At 51.8% G+C, this 22,347-nt stretch overlaps 1 protein-coding gene across 2 annotated transcripts; it reads left to right on the top strand.

Annotated features, from left to right (window-relative positions):
• Nucleotides 1-3,965: 3,965 nt before the first annotated feature.
• OSR1 (odd-skipped related transcription factor 1) lies at nt 3,966-11,007 on the top strand. 2 transcript variants are annotated; one of them, XM_021697596.2, is made up of 3 exons: nt 3,966-4,236; nt 8,805-9,504; nt 10,275-11,007. In XM_021697596.2, the coding sequence occupies exons 2-3, from the start codon at nt 8,837-8,839 to the stop codon at nt 10,408-10,410; spliced, it is 804 nt and encodes a 267-aa protein (XP_021553271.1). In that variant the 5' UTR covers nt 3,966-4,236; nt 8,805-8,836; the 3' UTR covers nt 10,411-11,007. The 2 variants fall into 2 exon arrangements, with proteins under 2 accessions (XP_021553271.1, XP_044774768.1); XM_044918833.1 differs by lacking the exon at nt 3,966-4,236 and adding an exon at nt 6,603-6,633.
• Nucleotides 11,008-22,347: the final 11,340 nt, after the last annotated feature.

The following is a 22,347-nucleotide window of genomic DNA, read 5'->3' as shown; positions in this document are numbered from 1 at the left end:
TTTATACATGTTCTTCTTATAAACCAAGGGTAGATATATGCATACGTGTATTGTTACATTTAGTAAGGTGACAAATAGTTACAAGATATTTACGGACTCAAAGAACTTACGAAACGGGAACTGCTTGGAAAAACAGTTCACTTTCCCTTTCAGTTTTGATACTGTAACTTGTCTGTCGCTGTCACAATAAACACCGGCTCTTGGGTTCACCTGGGATCTATTCTGCTAAGACTCTGGAGTTGTTTGTACGTTATCAGGGCGTGTTATCTGTACAAGTGTGTGTGGATGTCGTGTTACTTACCTCCCCTGCTTAAAAACTACCCCCTCCCTAAGCTGGATTTTGACCTGATTGATCGTAATGGTTCCAGAGGAACTGTTGAGCCATTACAATCCATCATCTAAATGATTACAGAGGGATACCTAAATCTCCGGGTTATTTGAAAGCTCAGTACATGCGTAAAGGGGGGTCAAATGAGCAGAGCCCCAATTGTCCACAAAGTAGTTACAGGAAAGCTTGCCTTGGAAGCAAAAACTCGTAAGTGCTAAGTAAATAACCTTTTTTAAAAAAAATGAGGTCATTTTTGTGTGGCTGGGGAGTAGGGAGAAGTGGGGTTCATTTTTGTTTTATCCAAAACACACCCAAAGCCACAGAGGCCACGTTCTAGTTAATTTTCTGGAAGCCGTTCAATTTTCACTCTGCAGACAGGCTGGGGCTCTTTCCTTCCCAGTAAGCAGGGGTTGGGAGAGAAGCTGGGGCCGCGACAGGGAGACCTACGGAGGCTGTCACAACCCCAAGTGTGCCCAGAAAATGTGGCGGCGAGGGCTCGCTGCGGGACTGGGAGCCATGCAAAGACCGGGTAGCTCTGCAGTCCCGGCTATGGATCTCCGCTGGACCCCACCTGCACTGGCGGGATGTAACCTGGACCTGGAGGCCTGGTCGCTAGTGTGGGGACCTTTTCCGAAGGATGCTCAGTTCCAACGGAGACTGGGCCCCCGTGGGCCCCCGCGGTTGCGCCCTGCTGGCGGTGGGCGGGCGGGAGAGTCGGAGGGAGCCCCGGCGGAGTTTGCGGCGGGTCTAGCTGCCGGCGGCGGGAGCTTGCAGGCTCAAAGTGAGCAGAAGCTGCAGCCGCGGGTGGCGGAGTGCGCTGGCCGCCCGGGAATGGGATGGGTGTCCACACAGGAGTTTCGTCACCTGCAGTGGGCTCCGACACCATAGGATGGTTGGGTTCTGGCTACGGAGGACGGAGGACGTTTACTAAATTCCAAACGTGATGTCCTTGTGAGTCCTAAATGAATCTGACTTCCCTAAAAAGTAACATGGGAGACTTTAGGTGTCCTGGGTCCTGCCCTCCTCAATCCAGCCAAGTCGGAGTCCTGTAGCACTGCGACCTGCTTTAGGTTGATCAGTTTCTCTTAAATAGACCTCCTTTAAGCTGATCAGTTTCTCTTAAATAGTCGGGGGAGGGGATCCTCTGCTGTTCCTCCTCGAATGGAGGGCAGAGGGGTTCTTAGCTTTCTGGGCTTTTTCTGCTTGCCCTACTCAGGGGGAACCAGAACCTGGTTGGCTTCCAGTGGAGACTGAGGCCATGGTTTGTGGGTCACCGCCTTGGGAGCTTGGATTGGGGTGGAGGACTCCAGCAACTAGCAAATCTTTCATTTCATTTCTGAGGTTTCTGGGTTTGTTCATTGTCAGAGCAAGACCTAGAAGGAGCATCTTCCAAGCCAGGTATCTGAAACAGGCCCATCTTTGCCCCAGCTGTGCCAGAGTCCCACAGCACTCACCTTGTCTTGTCCTACCTTGCAGACCAGCTCCGGGGGAGGCAGCCAGAAGGCCTCTGGGAGGCAAAGCCCGAGACTCTGGGCTATGAGGAGCCAGCTCCAACTTTGCATCCCCATCTTGCCCTACACCTGCTAAATTCCAAGATTTGCCCTGAGTCCAAATCAGTTTTCCAGGTACGCTGGCAAAAGTGGCATCAAACAACCAGTTGCATGGTCCTTTCTTCAGAATCCCTAAAGACTCTCTTTCCAAGAGCTCTTTAGGGATCCTACTACCTGGAGATTTCTACAAGCCCTTGAAGCATGTTGGCCAAGGGCCCTGATTCAGAAGAAAAAGGCAAATGGAAAGATGGAGGAAATACAGTTATACTGTGTGTTTTGAGCAGGAGATGGAGTTTGTACACCTGGGAAGCTCCATCCCACCTGAATGTCCTCTTCGGAGCTTTTCCTAAGCAATCTGGACAGCCAGATGGGCAACTGTGGGGGCCTTTCTTGGGTGCTTTCATGGCTGCTAATGGAGGTTCCCGAGCTTTGTTTCCTAGGAAAGCCTGCGGCGACTGGTGCAGGCAAATTCCCTGGACCAAGGTGGAAGCGAGCACAATCCAGGAATACCCTGCTGGGCTTTCCTTCCAGGCCTTCCCCTCCTCTTAGAACTTGCTGCCATGGAATCTCAGGGAAAGGAGTGATCTCAACTCCTTTCTGCTCCCAAGGGGCTGCTCCCTGGCCAGAATGTCGCCCCATGCTGGCAGCTGTTGGATTCCAACTGCATAGGCAGACTTATGTGGGCCCCTGACTCAGCACCAACCTGTGGCAGGGGATGAGTGCAGTCCCTTGGGACAAAAACTGCACCCCCTCTCCCTCCTCCCCACCCAAGTCAAAGTTACCTAGGGGCTGGAGGCCAGGTTCTGTCCTAAAGGCCTGTGGATAAGACAAGGGTCTTTTTCCAACTATGTCTTTTGGCGGCATTTCCACTATCATTTCCCTAGGTCAGAGAATGACACCCTAAAAATGTCACATCAGACTTGCAGAGCGAAACTGGACAAAGCACCATTTCCTCCCCCAGAGACACAGAAGTAATACGCTAGAGACCCACTGAGCGCTGGGTGGATCACTCAGCAGCAACCTTGGGGCAAACCTTGGGAGTGCAGTGGTGTAAATCTGGACCCACCCAAGCCCTGGGAAACCTTTGCCTCCTCCTGAATCCAGGGCTGGTGTTCCAGAGAGGTGGCAGCAAGAGGTCAGGGCTGGGGTCAGATGGAGGTCAGCTCTCAGAGCCCAGCAGTCAGTAAGGTATGGGCACTCTCCCTAAGGCGGAAGCAGTGAAGACAGAATTTCTTGCAGACAGAATCCTGACCCCTCCTTAGGTCCCAAATGCCACCTGAACCAGCTCCTTGGGCTCAGAGGTCCTGAAGCTGAGGAACTTTGCAGCTTGCTCTCCAAACTCCCAACCTATCCTCCCAGAACAAATGAATACATGATTGGAGGGTGCGACAGTGCCTTAGGGTGGAATCCCAGAGGGTTTCGGAATCTAGGACAAAAACTTTCTTGACCTCCTTCCCCCACCCTCCACCTCTGATCTTTCCACTGAACTCCACAACCCAGAGTCTGGGGTCAGCCCTAGGCATTGGGGTCTGGGCTGCCCTGGGGGTGAGCACTCTCTAGATGTCCAGGAACTGCTCCATACCCAGGGCCCTACGCCTCTGGGAAGGGATTCTGGGAGAAAGGGCGACTCTGCCAGGGTCCAAAGAGCTCTGGAGTCCCAGCTACAGGGCAGGGATCCCGGTGTACCCCCCCAACCCTGCATAGGCTGTGTCCCAGGCATGCAGGAATAGGACCGCAAAATGCGAAGTTTCAGCCTGCTCTCCTCCGCTTGAGGCTGTTTCCTCTAGCACGCCAGGGGTGCCGTGGTGGGCCTAACAATGCAAAAGGGGTCGCACCGGACTGAAAAGCAGGGGATGCGGGTCGGGAGAGGCCGGGGCCAAGTGAGCGCGGCTGCCAAAGTCTGCTGCCCCGGTCAGCAAAACTTTGTCTCTCAGTGCGCAGGCGCAGGGCAGGGTTGGGGGACAGGGGAGGGAGGGGAGGAATCCTGAGGCAAAGGGAGGAGGGAGGGAGAGAGAGAGGGAGGGAGGGAGGGAGGAGGGTGGTGGATTAAAATAAGTAGGCGGCTCGGTGCTAAGGGATGAGTGAGTCGGAGCTCGGTCTCTCCCCAGCAAGTTCTCAGCCGCTCCCGGTTCAGACCCAACCAGGGAGCCGCGAGCGGGGCTCACCGTCCCCCGAAGGGCAGGACTCCGGGGCAGTCGAGCGCTCCCGCGTGTCGGGCGCTCCGAGTCCCCGCAGCCGGAGAGGAGCCAGGACTCTAGAGCTCCGGGGGTGCCTGTGGAATCCAGCGCCTCTGGCTTCCCGGGTCCCCCGCAGCGGAGCCCCAGAGACGCCCTCAGCCCGGGACCGCCGCGGAACAAGGTAACTGCAGCCCTGGGAGCCCCTGCTCGGCGAGGGGAATGCGGGCAGCACTCCCGGGTCCCCTGTCACAGTGCGGCGGGTGTCTCCTCTCTCTGGGTCCCAGAAGGAAGCTCCTCTTGCCAAACGAAGGCTGCAGGACCTTTGTGAAAGTGAGAGCAGCTGCAGCCCAGGGTGGTTGGGGGTGCTGGCTCGGGGACTTCCCGCGCGGGGTCTTCGGCCTCTGACCTCCGGGGAATGAGGGGGCGGGCCTCCACTCCTGCTCCTCGTGCGGCCAGGCTCCATGGAATCCGGGGCGAGATGCCTGCGGATTTCGGAAGTCAGCCTGTGGGCCCCCCTCTAAGAAACCGAAGAAACTTCAGCGGGCACAAACTTTCCCGAGATGCACGCCTAGCTCAGTCTGACCTACTTTAGCGGACGAAGAAGGAAAAGAGAGTGGATGGATGGCCACGGCCGCAGCCGACGGCGCCATGGACAGGTGCATGCCCCAGCCAGGTCGCGCTCTACGTGCAAGTTTTCTTTTTTCCTATTTCGGAGTTGCGCTCAGGTATCAGGCCGGCTGGACCGGGAGCGCAGGGCCTCGTGCCTGACCCAGCCTTGCACTTGAGCTCTAACTTTGGGGTGTTCTCTATAGATAATTGCTCTGTGTAGTCAAGGCCTGGGGAGTAACCCGCCACTGTTTCGGTGCAGGGAAGCGTGCAGGGGGGCGCGAAACACTACTTTCCAATCGGTGACCCGCACTCCGAAGTAGCGGAAATGCTATGGGTGCCGTGAGTGTCTCCGGTTTGGGGCTTCTAAGGGAAGGATTCGTTTCCTCCCCGGACTGTCCCCTAACTCAGCCTTCGGGAGAGAAGGGGGAAGTCGGAGGAGAGAGGAAAAGAGGTGAGGGGCTGCCTGCGGAACTAATTTCTTTCCCGAAATGTCTCTGATCAGAAGAATAAAAACCCACATCCAGTCCTTTTTCAGCAGCTCGCGCAGTAGCGGGATAGGCTCTCAGGGTATAAAGTAGCTCCGAGGGTTTCTTTGTTGCCACAATTTGGTAAATTTCAACCGGGCTAAGAGCTGCGCGCTAGCTTTTGGGAACAGAAACCACGTGCAAAGCTAGTTGGTCTCCCAGGATCACGGCCTCCTAGAGAAGAGAGGGGCTGACAGGGACAGGGGACTACCAGTGGGTTGATGTTCTATCCCAGGCTCCTCAAAGTAATCGCGGTTTCATTAAGATTGGGGAACAGATCGCTAAGGACACAGCGGGAGTTTAAAAAAATGCCGCGGGATGGCCGCCTAGCCGAAGGGTTCGTTCGGTCTCGTTTGTTGGGAGAATTCAACAGAAGTATCCGGTGGTGGTTAGTCCTCCCACCGGGGGTCTGGACTCCTGTCACCGCGAGTGTGTTGGGGATTCGGTATCAAGGATGATTTTCTGGGGCTGCTGCTGGGCTCCTTCAGGCGCAAGCTCGTGGAGTTCGCTCCGTTCTCATTAATGCAAGCAGTTAACTCGCTCACGCTCAATTAGCCCCGAATAAACCACTTTAATAGACTCTACACACTTCATTAATGCCCAGCGTAGGGCTGGCTGCAGACCTGAGATTGGCGCTCCACCGCGCGAGGGAAGCAGCGCCGGCACTGCGCAGGGGACCCAGCTCGGAAGCGCGAATTGCTTCTGCTGCGTGCAGTCGGGATCTTTACCCGCACCTCCCAGGTCCCGAGGCTCAAGCTCCTTGCCAAGTGGCTGCCTGGCCCGGGGAGAGGTGTTTCCCCTGGTGTTTAAAAATCTAAAGCGTTCACACACGAGTCCCGGGGGTCAGGGCAACGGGGCCCGGAGGGGCTGGGAGTTCGTCCATCCTCTCCGGCTGGAGAGGCGAGTGTGAGACTGTGTTTTTCTCTTAGTTGACCGCCTGAAACCGGATCGTGCATTTCGCCCATTCTTGGTACTAGTGTAAGGAGCCACGTTTCGAACGAATTTCGTCCCCGGGAAAATCGTTGGCGAGAGCCTGGGGAGCCCTGGCCTCGGAATGCGGCAGAAAATAAGAAACTGGCTGCGCTGCTGAAGAAAATAAATTGAGTGTTGGGGGAAACAAGATCGGGCAGATAGCCCGGAAAGGTTGGCTCCCAAGAGCAGTGATGGCTGCAAACGCCCCCTCCCCCCACGGAGCCCCAGGTCCTCTCGGCTCCTGGAGGTAGGCGAGGAAAGGCCAGGTTAGTACCCGACGTTGGTGGGCTCCCCACCGGGGCACCGAGCGGGCTCGGGCCCTTGTGCAGCCCAGAGCCCCAGCGCCACCGCCGATCGCTCGGCTGGGGATAGGTCGAGCGGAGAGGAGCAAGCTGAGGCCCCGGTGGCGCCGGGAGGGCCCCGGGGAGCCAGAGATAAGGATCTGATTTCCAGCGCCTGGAGGGGAAGAAGAGGTGACAGCAAATCAAAGAGCGCTCACCTCGCCTAAGTCTGGGCCAACGTTTGAAGTTGGCGAGTCTTCTCTTTCTCCCTTCTTCCTCCTCTCTCCTCCCCAACCCCAAAGGGCCCCTGCTTTCTCTCTGGCCCCATTCGTATTTTGATTCGCCATGTCTTAGCGCTCTAGGATGATCCCGTCGCTCTAGGATCACGGGGCCACCAGTGATCCAAGCAGCAGAGAAGACTGGTCCGAAGGCCCTGGCTCTTCCACCGGGGTGGGCACTCTTGCTCCCAAGGCTCGGTCACCGCAGAGTTGTGCCTCCCCTAGCCCCGAGGCTGAATTAATTGCTGCCTTGACGCTGGGTTTTCAGACCATTGCTAAGTAACTCACAGGCGGAAACTTCTGCAGGCTCTCCGTGTTTTGCACCTTCCACCCCCAGTAGAACCTCTGTCCCTACCAGCCCACTATTCAGCCAGTGACCTCTCTGCCAGCTTCCAAGGGAAAGCGTTTCTGGGTCAAGATTGTCCTTACTCCTTCCTGAATGGGCAGGGCACTCTCCCATTAAAAGCTTTGCTGCAGTGAAAGGCTGTGGAGTCTCTGACTGGGACTTTTGGCCTTGGGCTGAGGGTAAGCTAGGCTAGGGAAGCTGTCTGGGTGGTGTCAGTGTCTGTCCCTGGAAGGAGCAGAACAGTGGACTGCACAACTCAGGGAGGGGGACTTACTGAAGGTTAGAGGAACAAGCTGATGAAGAGAAGAGGGGGAAATGAGGAGTAAAGGAAGAAGTGGGCAGCAGGGGATTGAGACAGGCAAGGAGAAGGGCTCCCCAAGTACCCTGCTCCCACAGTGACTTCTTAAGTAGCCCCCAGCTCAGAGCCCAGAGAGTTCAGCACTTGAGCCTCCCAAGGCCCCACATGTACTTTCTACTTTCCTTCTCCATTTTTTGCTTTCACTGGACAGACTGAAAATCGCAGGAATGTCTGGGAGGCTCAGGGATGAAAAGTCTCTCTACAGAGCCCTGATCTGTCCACGGAGGCTGGAGACCCTGACCAAGCAGGCCAGGAGATGCCTGTCTGCTTGGTCGCTTCAGCTTCCCGGCCTTGCATTCTGAGGGGCAGAGATCAAAGCAGCTGAGGCCCGGCCTCAATTCTGTAGCCCATGGGCATACCTACCTGCCCAGGTGTCACTGCACACAGAAACATCCAGAGAACCCAAAGACACCGCCCCCTTTTTTATGGGGTAGGGAGGGCACTGAAGCTCCCTCATGTGTGACGGCAGATGTTTGAATGAGTAAATGAACGTGGGTGTCAGTTTCCTCGCTGAAACCAAGGTGATCCCCCGGGGGCTAAGGTAAGGAGTCAGTCCAAAAGCAGAGAGGGTGTTGTCCACAGGGCTCATTAATAGTGAGGCAGAAAAGCAAATTTGACGTCAAAGTTGAGAGTTTTGAGGAGAAAGATGACATGACTTCTGGAAGCCAAACTGAAGATCAGCTAGTAGAGTTTAATGCACGGGAAGCGGGAGACGTACAGATTTGTGTGTGTTTGTATGTGTGCTCTCTCTGTGAGGCCTTTCGTGGGTTCGGTGCGATCTCCTGTGTGTGTATGTGTGTGCTCCCGCATATGTGTGTGTGACCACATTCGGGCCAGTTCCTGCATTTTGTTGAGTAGCACAACACTGATCATCTCCGTTTATCTGGGATGCACCTTGTCAACTGCTTCGGAACACGTGAATCCGCGTTTATCTGTCATTGCGCGTTTCTATGTTTGTTTATCTGCACATGAATGTGTAAGTGTGCTTCCAAGTTCCTGTTCTCTTTGCAGGAGAGTGCAATTCTGTGTTGACTCAGGCTTGCGTGGATGTAAATTTCCACACACCAGTGTCCCTGTGTCCCTGCCTTTCTCAGGGCTCTGGACACTGGAGGCCTTCACTTAAGTTGGTGGAGTTCCATAGGATTTAGTTTCTGTAGCAAGTTGTGTGTCTCTGCGAAGGCCATTTGGAGGGAGCCCTTGCATCAGAGAGGGTTCCATCTTCTCTGTGAGGGCAGTGGGTTCCCTCAGCGGGGGTCTCAGACGCCCAGCATCTGCCCTGGGGGGACGAAGAGGGTGTGGCTGGGCTGGAATTCAGGAGGAGGGCGACCTACCCTGAACTTCTCTTTTTTTCTCCCTTCTTTTCTTCTTCTTTCCTTTGCAGATTGAGATCAAGACCCCACTGCAACTACCACAATGGGCAGCAAAACCTTGCCAGCACCGGTGCCCATTCACCCATCCCTGCAGCTCACCAACTACTCCTTCCTTCAGGCAGTGAACGGCCTGCCCACGGTGCCCTCGGACCACCTGCCCAACCTGTATGGTTTCAGTGCCTTGCACGCTGTGCACCTGCACCAGTGGACGCTGGGCTACCCCGCCATGCACTTGCCGCGCTCCTCTTTCTCCAAAGTGCCGGGCGCCATGTCCAGCCTGGTGGACACGCGCTTCCCACTGCCCGCCTTTCCCTGGTTTCCTCATGTAATCCAGCCTAAGCCCGAGATCACCGCTGGAGGCAGTGGCCCCTCCGCACTCAAGACCAAGCCACGCTTTGATTTTGCCAACCTGGCTTTGGCTGCCACGCAGGAAGATCCATCCAAGCTTGCCCGGGGGGAGGGTCCTGGGTCCCCCGCTGGTGGGCTGGGTGCTCTCCTGGATGTAACCAAGCTGTCCCCAGAAAAGAAGCCCACAAGGGGACGCCTGCCTTCCAAGACCAAGAAGGAGTTCGTCTGCAAGTTCTGTGGCCGCCACTTCACCAAGTCCTACAACCTCCTTATCCATGAGCGGACACACACCGATGAGCGGCCCTACACCTGTGATATCTGCCACAAAGCCTTCCGGAGGCAAGACCACTTACGGGACCACAGGTACTGCGGGTGCCCCCCCCCCCCAAAAAAAGCTGTCTGTCTCTGTTCTCACCTTCCTCCACCCTAATGAGGCGGTTCTTGAATCCAGCTCTGGCTCCAAGCATCACAGTTCCTGGGAATTCTCTAACATAGCAAAGGAAGCCCGACAAGGCTCAGGGATAGGTTCTTGGAGCATGGGGTGGAGAGAGCCTGGGAAGAATAAGTCAGGTCTCCACGAGCTCCAGACGGGCAGGCACAGCTGGCCTCACCCTTCTCCCATCTGCAGCGCTGTCCACTACAAATTTCTGCAGTGATGGAAAGCGGGACTCATGACACATGTCCCCACTGAGCACTTGAAACGCACAACTAGTGTGACTGTGAGATTAACTTTTTAGTTTTACTTAATTTTAATTTTAATAACTACATGTGGCTAGTGCTGCCCCAGCTTGGACAGGACAGCTCCAGCAAATTGCCCACCCCCCCAGGTCCCCTCGTTCACCTTTACTGTTAACCCGGGCCTTATAAGGAAACCGTGCTTGTCCCTCTGGGGGAGGCAGGGGCAGGCCTAGCTGGACCTGTGGACCGATCCGATGGATCAGACATTGCCTATGGGTTTCCTTCACTCGATCCACACACTTCGCATTTTGCCCACTCCACGCTAGGTACCCCCCGCCTGCCTCCCCCCTTTCTTTGGAGGGCAAGTGCCTCATTGCTGTGGGAGGGGATCTTGGATAACTGTGTATAACATGACATCATTTTGCAAAGATTAATTTCCCTGTTTTTGCTTTCAGATATATCCACTCCAAAGAGAAGCCCTTCAAGTGTCAGGAGTGTGGGAAAGGATTCTGCCAGTCCAGGACTCTCGCTGTCCACAAGACGCTACACTCACAGGTGAAGGAGCTCAAAACCTCCAAGATCAAATGCTAAAGAGAGCCTCCGGGTCACCAGCACCCTGGGTCACGCTGCCCCTTCCTCCAGAGGGACCTGAAGCCGAAGGCGACTCCGGCGGGCAGCGGGAGGGGTTCCCGGGACCTTTCCCTATCCCAAATTTGTCCCCTGGGTCCCGGGCGCACGCGGAACTCGAGAGCCCCGCCCCGAGCCGTGACCCCAGCCACCCGGGCGGCTCCCCCAGGACGCGGCTAAAGTCTTGGCCAAAAGGCGGTACTCACGTGGCGGAAGGGAAACTGCATTTAAAAAAAGAACGAAAGCTCCGCGGAGCCGCAGCGGCGCCTCTCCCAGAAGTATTACTTTTTCTATTGTTATTTTATACGTTTTCTTTATTATTATTTTTTTTTCTTTGACCATATAAGCTTGTAACTCTGCCTGCGGAGAGAGAGGGGAGAGGGAAAGAAGTTCTGCGCGTTCGCAGCTTTCACCCCCTCCTCCCGTCCCCATCCCCACCCCGGGGAGCCTGCAAAAGTGTAATCCATGTATCTGCTTCAGCAGCCCGGCCCTGGGACCGCGGGGCCGCGGATGCCCCCTCCCTGCGCCGCCGCGCGGCCGCGGGTCCTTGGCCCTCGGACTCAGACGGCGGGGCGGGGGGGCCCTGGGGCTGGAGGGGGCCCGGCCTCCCGTGCCCCTGCTCCGCCGCCCAGTCACCACGAGCGAGCAGCCGGCTAGGAGCAGGGCGTTGTATTGCGATTGGCACTTTATGCTGACCATCGGTAACGGACATTTATCACTGGAGTTTTTTAAAATATGAAATAAACGGTTATTTTACAGGCATTGCAGGATGGGTATTTTCCCTCCCAAACACAGGAAACTGGGAGGCTCCTTTCCTCGAAAGGAGCAGGTTTCCCTACCCGCTCCAACCTGTCCCGCTTCCGGACCCCCGCCTTATTGAGGTGCTAGGGTTGAGATGGATGGAGAAGCCTCCTCTCTCCCTGTGTTGGTCTACCTCGGATCCCGTCCCAGGTTTCTTTTCTTACTTCACTCCTCCATTTCGGTCTTAGGTCTCAGGGTCCCCAGTCCTCACCTCCAAACCGCTGGGGTTTTATAAAGAAGCCGAGCCTGCGGCCAGGCCAGGACGTCGGCCGTGAGAAATCTCAATGTCTCCGGGTCCCGGGGTCGCTTAGGGTCCACTAAGGGAACAGAATGGCACCCACCTCTCCAACCAAAGGCTTCCGTACTGACCTCCTGCATCTGCTCTGGTGAGGGAAGGGGGTGCCTTCACTGATAGCCTCAGGCCCAGGACTGTCCCCTGGGCCCCCATACCCGGCTGCACGTGCACAATCACCGCTGCCTCCCCCAAAGCCCCAAACCTACAACCCTCTCTCCATTAGGATCCCCCAGAAACAGTTCTTTGGCTGGGGCTCGTCCCCTGCCCGGGGCACGGCCCCACGCCATCGAAGATTCCCTACAGTTTTTAAAGCCTTGTTAGGAATGGCGGGGGCGGGCGCCCTGGGAGGCCCGGGAAGTTTAGGAGAGGAAATCTGAGTCCGCCCTCCACAAATTGAACCTTCCCCGGGGCGTCTAGTTTTCCCACAATTAGAGGCCAGGCCGCCGGGGGCTCTCCTGTTTGGGGCGGGGCGGGACTCCCCACAGCTCCAGAGTCCCGACCGCAGGGAGGCGCAGGCGCTGGCGCCCGCGGCCTTTCCCAAGCCGAGCGCGCGGCCTCTCGGGCTTCTGTGCCCGGCTCTCAGCGGCCGCGGAGACGGCTGGGCCGAGCTTCCCTGCCGCGGGGACCCAATGCCCCTGCCTCAGGCAGGGCCCTGCGGGCCTGAGAAAGGAAGCCCGGGCCGTAGGAGTTAAAACGCTCTCGCCTTTCACTGCACCGTCCTCACCTCCTCCGGGCATGCCTCCCCCCCCCCCCCAGTGCGGGCTGGAACTCCGCGGTTCCGGAACCCAACTTGCCCGTGTGGCCTTGGCTGGGCGGGTGCGGATGAGCCCGGCCCTCCGCGTTCGGAGCCACGCTGCCCCCTGCTGGACAGGCCTGGACGGGCGGCCCAGGACTGGGGCACCTCACAGTACCCTGCCCACAACTCATCTAGATGGACTCTCTAGATGAACTCTCCGCTGCAGGCCCTGTCCACCACTCCTCTAGATGTCTGGTCTTGCCCTCAAAACCTTCTTGACCGGTCCCACGGCCCACTGAGAATGAGGACCGTCCGGGTTTGAACCGGCCTGGGGGATCTCCCCTAGTGGAGCAAGATCACAGCCCTTCTTCCCCAGCTTCATAAGGACGCTCCCCAGGAGAGAAACGGAGTCTGGATCCCAGAGAACTGATTTCTGGGCGCAGAGACGGAGGGTTAGTCAGTGGGCTTGGGGCTTCGACGGCTTTAGCCCAGCCAGTGCAAGCCGTAGTAAGGTGTGCGCACTTAGCCATGGCTTATGTTAAGGCCCATTGCAGGAGCCACATCGGTTCCTTTATTAGCTCCGTGAGGTCGGGGGACGTGGCTGTTCTAAGATGACAGTGCCTGAGTACACACAACCCTAGCGAAAGCTTTGGGCACCTCTGAGGACCTGTGAGAGCGCCTCCCTCAGTTCCTCTGCTCTTTCCGGGGTTCCATCTTTCTCAAGGATTTACTACTGCTGCAGCTCCCGCAGCCGCCACGTTAGCCACCTCCCACTCCCCCAGGACGTCCAAAGCCTCTGCAGTTAGCTCCGCCCCAAGGACCTCGTGAAGGCTATGAAATGGGGGAGGTTTGCAGACGAGGTTTTTCTATTCTGGACCACCCCACCTCTGGTAACCTGAATCCCCTTCCTTCCGTCCTTCGTAGGCCCTGCAATATCAAGTGTGCATCCTTAAAGGATGGATTCCCAGCACAGGGTTTATAGCGAGGCGCTGGGAGTCGCGCAGCGTATTGTCCAAAGACCTGCACTGACTCACAATGCCTCCACCGTGCCTTGCCCTACCAGTGGCTCACTATCATCCTGCTGGACCCAGCAGCCACTTCGCAGCATAGCTCGCTGGGTCTATCCCCTGACAGTGATTTCATGGATTGCGCAGTAACAGCACAGCAAGTGGAAGGGCAAGCTGGGGCTGCGGGCCCCAGACACCGCACAGGCTACAATTCCCAGGCAACGTGGTTGGGGGCAGTTTCCAGCTCCCACTTTGTGGGTAGCAAGAAAAAGCAATGAGAATGCCGGAAATGCTTGGGTGGGTCTTATTGCTTGCCCACGCGGAAGGGGACAACTCCCCCCCCCACACACACACCTCTAGAAGACCCCATTCCTCTGCCCCCGACCTCCCCCGACCCCAGTTCCCAGACATTAAGCTTCTTTGGTGTCAGGTCCCCAGTGTGACTTAGGTCGGTTTTCAGGAGTGAAGGGAGAGGAGAGTTCAGCTGCGGCCCCCCCCCCAGTTGCTAGGCCAGCTGTTCCTGGGGGGGGGGGGGGGGGGGGGCGCTACTTGGCTGGACCTCTTTGCTGATGGGTAGAAGGCGCAAGAGACCTTCAAGGCAGCCTGGAGCTTCCTGGTGCTCGCTCTGGGAGATCAGCAGCGCTCTGGGGAAAGAACAGCTCGCAGGGGCTTCTCCCCAAGAGGAAGAGGTTAAGGTTCCACCTCCTCCTTTCGAATGTAGTCAGGGTGCTGCGGCGTAGGATGGACCGTTTTTCCCTGCGGACCTCTTGGCCGCGGGAGTCAGAGCTAACAGAGGGTCGTGGGGAAGGGAGAAACGCAGTGGACTGGTCTAGGGCTCCTTGATAGCACCTCAGCACCAAGAACGTGGAACCTGTGGAACCTGTGATAGCATACCCAACCCCATCCCTGAATCTTCGTGTCTCCAGAGCCGCTCAGAAGCATCCCACCCCACCTGCCACAGCACTAGGGCGCTGTGACGCCACACAGGCCTCCGGCAAGATACGCCAGGGCTCCGCCAAGTCTACAGCGGGATCTCATTTACGCAGTTCGATGACGTCACAGACGGGCGGTGATACTACGGCTCCCACATTTCCCGGCCCCGCCCTGCGAATCCTGCCAGAAACGCGCGGAGAATTCGTCCGTTTCCGGACAATAGGGTCAGACCCGAAGCGTTGGTAGGTGCCCTGAGTGAGGTAGAGTGCCCGGCAGCGTTCCCCTCCGGAATCTCGTGGCTTAGAATGCTGTCCGCGCGAGTAGGGTTTCAGTGCACCAGCCGCGGCGAGAAACTAGCCCCGCCCACCTTGCCCCGGCCTACCCATCGCCTCCACCACTGCGCATGTTCTGCGCGCAGGCGCAGAAGGAACTCGTTGCCCAGGACCGCTGGCGCTAGAGTTAACCGTCTCGCGGCGGTGCTGGGCGGTCGGTGTGGACTTCGGTGTCCCACTTTCAGGTGTAACGAACACAGAGTACCACTGGCCCAGCGGGCGCATCCTGCTATCGGTCTTTATGAGCCCTAGAGATGTTAACGCCGAAGAGGGCAGCTCTGGGTTAATGCGGGCTAGAGACCCTTGGAGTCTCTATGGCGCCTCGAATCCAACGCTGCCGTGGTCCGACGGAGGTACCGGGGATTCGAGCCGAGAGGGAGTGTGCGGCCCGCCCCTGCCCTAGATCCAGTGCGGCCCCAGTCTTTTCTGGGTTTTTGAGGCAGAGGTCTTGGTCTCCAGTCCAGCGGAGCTCTTGGAGGCACAGGCTTGGTCACCCACCCTGCCGGTTCAGCCTGGCTTTCTGGGACGCTGCGACAGCCAGACTGATGGTTGGGCTCAGATTGCATATGTTTCAGATGAAAAATTCACTATGGACATGAGATAGGATGAGGGGGTCAAACCTCATGTCAGTGGTAGAGGAAGAATTAGAAGTTGCGTTTCCTTTGAGGCAAGGGGCCCGAAGACCCAGTTGTAGCTTTTCCTGCCACTTACAAGGTCAAAATCATACATATTTTCTCAATCATTTATTCACCCCTCGAATCAACAACTGGGCCCTCATGTGTTGCAGAACAACTTTCGCATTTATGAAGCACCATGTAAAGGTAGTAGAAATGCTTCTCTCAGCATCCTGAAGTACCCTGCCTCCCAAGCTGCCTTATTCCTAAAAGAATCTTCTTCCCTCTTTACTTTCTCATCACCCAGAGATAATGAAATGGGATGGAAGAAGGCTGTCACCTGGACTGGTAGTCATGAAACTTCGTAGAAAACTTGAAAGAAGCCGCCTTTAACTCCGTGGAGAAGAATGGATAAATCAGTTCACAGATTATTTTTAAATTTGCTTGAGAGAGGAAGGTGGGAGACAAAATGTAAGTGCCCTACTTACCACTCCTTTGTGGCATATGGCTAGGGTGAAAAAAACAACTTGGGGCAGACTGAGGTGTCAGGGCAGGGGCCTATATATGTGGCAAGTGGGACTGAATAGGTGGTAGGGTGTCTTCCACTTTGCAAACACACCCAGCTACAGTCTTCTTTGGATATGTGCTTTCTTTGATTTGTACTAGAGTGTCCATGGTCTACGGAAAAGATAGTTGTACACTGTTGTTACATGGACAGATCTGCAGGAATGTTCCTCTTACCCAGCCACCTGAGCCCTGGCTATCTGATACCACTCCTGGCCATTTTTCTTGGCCAATGCTAGTTTCAGCTCCAGCGATTAGAAAATAGAAGGACTTAGAAAAGTGGGGTGGATGGACAAATGGAGTGAGTTTTGTTTCTTATTTCTAAACATGGAGTTGTATCTTAGCAGCTAAGCCATGTCTGGGGAGGTGTAGGCATAATTAGTTTTCAATGTTTGGTTTGATTGAACTCTTGCTTGTGAGATAAGATAAGGAGTTTTGTCGTAACAAGGGCAGGGATGGGTTGCTTTTTGTCACTGGTAGGAGTGGGTACCACTTGGATACTGTAGGTAGATGGTAGCATGGGGACATGGAATAAAGCTAGAGGAGATGGGGCAGGAATCGCTAGATTCTTCACCACTCAAAGGACCAGAGAGGGAAAATGAGCTTCTGGAGAATCTTTAAATAATGAGATTTACTTGGGAGGTTGATTCACTTCTTATTAACCTGGGTCAAGAGCTGAACATGTCTGTGCAGAATTCAGAATATCTTCAGTATTTCATGGTATCTCACAGCATACGTAGCTCCTCCTGTAGGTCTGTGGTGGGCGAAGAACCAGGGCAGGGGTGGTGCTGTACCTGTCAGGGACAGTTTCTATTATGTATGGCCTTGTTAGAGAGACCAGCCCACACTGAAATATTTGAGCAGAGTCACTCTAAAGTGAGTGGAGTGGCTCAGAGAGTTCTTGTTAACTGTTAAAGGGATCTGTGCGCCATAGATCTATCTTTTAAATCTTTTATTTTCTATATTCTTTTTAGTTTTTCAATTTCTTTGTCTATTAATACCTAACTTTGGTACTTTAGTGTGTTAAAAACTCCCACCATGATGGTAGAATTGTTTTTTTTGTTGTTGAAGTTCTAATATATATAACATGTTAAGATTTGTCTCTCCTTGACAGTTAGCAGTACTCACGGGAGATTCCTCAGTGTAGCATTGGGGACCATGTCAGTGACTGGGGCTCTACCACTTTGGGAAAAGTGTGAGGCGCTGCTAGGGCTTCTCCAGGCGGGAAGCCAGGCAAGCTTTTTTCCCCTGGCAAATGATGCTTTATTTTAACTATCATAAGTATGTATTTAACTGGGCCAGGGAGGATTAAGAGTGTTGGGGGAGGGCACTGGGTTTTGATATGTTTCCTCAGCTTTCTCCCCCCCCATATTTTAATTTAAACCTTTCCAGGCATACAGAACAATAGAGAGAAATTTATAGTTAACACTCAATCATCCACTACCTAAATCCCACAATTAACATTTTACTATACTTGCTTTATCACATTTCCTTCCATCACTCCATCCCTCAAACTTTTTTAAAATGAAAATTTGTAAACACGCAGAATAATTGAAAGAATAGGACAAAGAACACTCTCATCTCGTCTTCGTAAAGTCAACAATTGATCATGTTTTGTTATATTTCTCTCTCGCTTTCTCCCTGAACCATTTGAAAGTTAAGTTCAGACTTCATTATATTTTAGCCCTAAATAATTCAGCACACATATTTTAGGAATAAGGGTATTATTCTATGTTACCACGACATTGTTATCAATAATAATTTTGCCTAATATCATCAAATATCCCATCTACATTACAGTTTCCTCCAATTTTCCCAGCAGTTGAATTTTTAAAAATCAGAATCCAATAAAAGATTTCATATTGCATTTGTGTCTTTAGCATCTTTTAATCTAGAACAGTTCTGCTTTTTTTAAAACCTGTAATTTGAATTAAGTATGATTTACAGGAAGTTACAATGATAATACAGGGAGGTTCCATGTACCCTTCGGTACCCTTCACCCATTTTTTTCCCATGGTTACACCTTGCGTAATGATAGACAGAGAGAGAGAGAGGCAGAGGGAGAAGCAGGCTCCCAAGGAGCAGGGAGCCCGATGCGGGACTCGATCCCAGGACCCTGGGATCATGACCTGAGCCGAAGGCAGATGCTTAACCATCTGAGCCACCCAGGCGCCCATACCTTGCATAATGATAATACAATATCATAACAAGAAAATTGATATTGGTACAATGTATGCATATAGTTTTATGCTATTTCCCCACAAAAATAGGAATAGGTAGATTCTTCTAACTGCCACCACAATGAAGATACAGAACTATAAAATCACCACAAAGATCTACTTGTATCAATATTTTAGAAGTCTGAGTGAATGTAGAAACCTTACCTCCTATTGTGGACTGAATGTGTTTCCCCCAAATCCCTATGATGAAATCCTCACCCTCAATGTGATGGTATTAGGAAATGGGGCTTTGGGGAGGTAATTAGGTCTTGAGGGTCAGCTCTCATGAATGGTATTCATGCCCTTATAAGAAGAGTCTTGAGGGAGCTTGCTTCCTTTCTCTTTGCTTCATAAATATGGGGGGACACAGCAAGAAGACAGCCATCTAAAAACCAGGAAAATGACTTTCACGAGACACTGGATCTGTTGGCACCTTGATCTTGGACTTCCAGGCTCCAGAACTGTGAGAAATAAATGCCTGTCCTTTTAAGCCAATGAGTCTGTGGTATTCTGTTATAGCAGCCTGACCTAAAACACCAACTTTTAAGCTCTTTTATCCTCCCTGTTTATGACAGAATAGTCTTAAATATTTCCTCTACATTCACTAACATCGAAGTCATTCGATGTTTTATTTTTTGCTTTGACCATCAAACATAATTTAGACAACTCAAGAGGAGAGGGAAAGCCTATTGTATTTAGCCTATTTTGCCATGTTCTTGCTTTTAAAATGTTTTTTTTTCCCCTTCCTCATAGTTTTAGTTTTCTCCTTTTATCATTTCCTTTCTGTTTAGAGAACTTTTTAAGCCATTATTTTAGGTTAGGTCTGGTGGTGAAAAATTCTAATAATTTTCCTTCATCTGAGAATGTCTTTATTTCTCCTTCATTCCTGAAGGATAATTTCACCAGGTATGGAATTCTGGGCCGACAGTTCTTTCTTTCCAGCACTTGAAAAATGTTGTGCTACTTCCTATTGAGAGTTTAAAAAAATTTAAATGATTGTATTTTTTTAAATTCTGAAATCTCCATATTTTTTATATACTCTGTTTCTTTGCTGAGACTTTCTACTTTTCAGCTGTTGCAAGGGTTCATAATTGCTTATTAAAGTATTTTTATGGGGCACCTGGGTGGCTCAGTCGTTAAGCGTCTGCCTTCAGCTCAGGTCATGATCCCAGGGTCCTGGGATCGAGCCCCGCATCGGGCTCCTTGCTCAGTGGGAAGCCTGCTTCTCCCTCTCCCACTCCCCCTGCTTGTGTTCCCTCTCTCGCTGTCTCTCTCTCTGTCAAAGAACAAATAAAATCTTTAAAAAAAAAAAAAGTATTTTTATGATGGCTGCTTTCACATTCTTGTTGATACTTCCAGCATCTCTGTGATCTCGATGTTGATGTGTGTTGGTTATCTTTTCTCTTTCAAATTAAGGATTTCCTGGTTCTTGGTCTGACGTGTAATTTCTGATTGTACCCTTGAAATTTTTGGTATTGTGTTATGAAACTCTGGATCGGGGTGCCTGGGTGGCTCAGTTGGTTAAGCGACTGCCTTCGGCTCAGGTCATGATCCTGGAGTCCCGGGATCCAGTCCCGCATCGGGCTCCCTGCTCAGCGGGGGGTCTGCTTCCCCCTCTGACCCTCCCCCCTCTCATGTGTTCTCTCTCTCATTCTCTCTCTTTCAAATAAATAAATAAATAAATCTTAAAAAAAAAAAAAAGAAACTCTGGATCTTATTCAAATCTGTTTCAGTAAGTTTCCTCTGACTTGCTGTGACATGGTGGGAGAAGGGGTGCTACTTCACCCCTACCATGTGGGGGTGAATGCCCAGGACCCCCACTTGGCCTCCCTTGGCACCCCGGAAAGAGAGGGGTGCCACACTGCTACTTGGTAGAGGTGAGATTTCAGGCTCCCCACTAGGCCTCCACTGACACCACCTGGGCCAGGAGGGGAGAGATCCTTTTTGTTGTTCCCACATGGCTTCTGCTGGGGGTAGGGTGGAAGGTCTTGTTACCTCTCGGTGATGGTGCAAATTTGGTTGCCCGCTCCGTCTTCTCAGATGCACCTGGGTAGGGCAGGGAGGAGCCCACCTTTGCAGGCAGACAAAGACAGAAGTCCAGAGTCCTCATTCCATCTTTCCTGACGGGTGATCTATGGCGCTTTGAGTATCTTGCTGCATAAGTGAACTGGTATTGGCCTTATGGAACTATACACTAAGGGACAAATTTCTCCACAAATTCCCATTTCCTGGCATCACTTCTTTTATTGTTCTAACATGATCCTGGGTGTCCACTCTAAGGTATTGTGGTGTTTTTAATTTTGTAATACAAAATTCTCACTTTATGTTTTGACATCAAATGCTCTGGGGTGGTATTTTATTATAAAGTTAACAAAACTTTTGCCTACTCTCAAATGTTGGTATGTAGGATCCTTGTGGATTTAAAAAAAAACAGTTGATATTTTTAAATTAGCTATAATGTCTTGAATTTTGACCCAGGAAAATTGAGTCTTCTATTATTTTGTTTATGAAAAGAAAAAAAAATCTAATGTATCTAGTGGCTGGGAGCATGGATTTCTTTTTTACTCTACTCCTGTGTCTGGTGTTCAGGTTATAATAATTTTTAATATAAATATTTCCATAGGATTTTAAACTTTTTAAAATTTTTGAGAATGGAATTTTAGAAATCTGTCCAAATTTTCCTAAAATATTAGGTTAGTTTCCTTAATTGTCCAAATTTTCCTAACAGGACAGGATTTTTTTTTTCTTCTTGTGCCTTACAGATTTTCTTAGTGTTGCCTTGGTCAGGGAGAGAATAATTATTAAAGCAAAAAACTTCTCTTCAGTTAATATTATTTATTGACTAAGACCTCCGACTTGTGCCCGATCATAGGCTAAGTGCGAACATCATGCAAATTGAGAGCAATAGTTTTTGCTTTTTCCAGATATATGTGGTTACAGCATAATGTTTACTTCCATGAGTCAGGGCAACTTAAATAGATAACCTAGATAAAAGGAACTGGGAAGCAGGAAGCCTGTGTCTTGGCACACATTTCATTGCTAACGTTGTTGGGTCGCCTTAGTCAAATCCCGTAACCTCTTAGGGCCTCAATTTCCTTACCTGTCCATGAGAATAAAAATATTTATCTTTTCTGACTTGTACAGGTTTGGTCAGGGAAAATTTAGATTTGTGCCGTAAATATAATATGGCTAAAGACTATCCACCTCTTTTTATTTAGTCTTAAAAAAGTATCTATAAACACTCATGGCTTTTCGGCTTCTTTTGGCGTCAAAATGTCTTTGAGCAAAGAGAATTCAAAAAGTGCTTGGGATAGCCATAAACATTTTTTCAGACTTAATTGACATAGTTGACTATGTCCATTTTTGCTATGAGTGAGCAACCACATTTATTTTTCTCTCCTGGATACTCTGATTCTTTAGGTGCCCAGCAGCTAGTTACGTCACCCATGCAGAGTCAGGCAGAAGCCTCACACGTGGTTTACAGAACTGTGTAGCAGACTTACGTGGATCGAAATAGCTATAATTAGAAAATCAGTCTCACATTTAGGAACTACGCAGAAGCATGTGGATATTCTGACTTGTCCCAGAAGCACAATAAAAGTAAACCAACTGGTCTTGAAGTAAGAACAATTACAAAAACACAAATTTTGAAAAAAATGAACACAAAGGTTTGAATCATAAATATTTATTTCTAGAGAAACAAGGCAAACTCATTTCAAATTTCAGAGGAAAGCGTTGGCGGTAGTTAGACCACACCAACCATCCTTCTGTGTTGACATGGGGATTTCTGCATAAGGCCATCTGTAGGTGGCAAGATGCCCTGCCGCCAACCCCATGGTAGGCAGGATCTCTTCTCCTGTCTTTGGACTGGTTCTTAGATGTGGCAAGGAATTAACAAAGAATCCCTGTAAATTTCATCTGCTGTTTGTGATCTTCAGAATCTGAAGTTAGGGAGTGAGCCAAAGCTAACTATGACATGAACTTTATCTGTGGATATTAAGGTCATTTTACAATTGGCTGCAGAGCACATGTTTGAATGGCAGAAAAAAATGTAAAGCAACGTCTCGAGTTTTCTCTGTGTGTGTCTACTATTGGCTTACTTCCCTGTCACCTAAATCACTCTGAGCCATACAATAGGTATGGGCCAGAAAGACACAGAGCATGAGTATCAGTAAGGATCTGTTAGTGTAGCCTGAGGAGGCCAGGTGAAATCCATTCTGACTTTTCCAGCTTGTTGGTTTCATTGTTTTCTGCAGTGGGTGATTGTCTTCAGCTCAGCCTGCTTGGCTGGCACCAGGTCCTTTGAGGTTCCCAGAAAATCCCCATGTAAATGTGCAGCCAGAAAGTTGGGCGCACAGCGGGCTTAATGTCTGGTGTGTTCCTTGGTGCATACTCTCCTG

This window comes from Neomonachus schauinslandi, chromosome 10 (genome assembly GCF_002201575.2).
Source record: "Neomonachus schauinslandi chromosome 10, ASM220157v2, whole genome shotgun sequence".
NCBI lineage: Eukaryota > Metazoa > Chordata > Mammalia > Carnivora > Phocidae > Neomonachus > Neomonachus schauinslandi.
The sequence above is the reverse complement of the archived record's forward strand: the minus strand, read 5'-3'. Positions and strand labels throughout refer to the sequence as shown.

Bases quoted from the DNA above. Each gene is read 5' to 3' on its own strand.
- OSR1 (XM_021697596.2), top strand. From the start codon at position 8,837: ATGGGCAGCAAAACCTTGCCAGCACCGGTGCCCATTCACCCATCCCTG. The intron at 9,505-10,274 runs GTACTGCGGGTG...TTTTGCTTTCAG, and splicing joins GACCACTTACGGGACCACAG to ATATATCCACTCCAAAGAGA.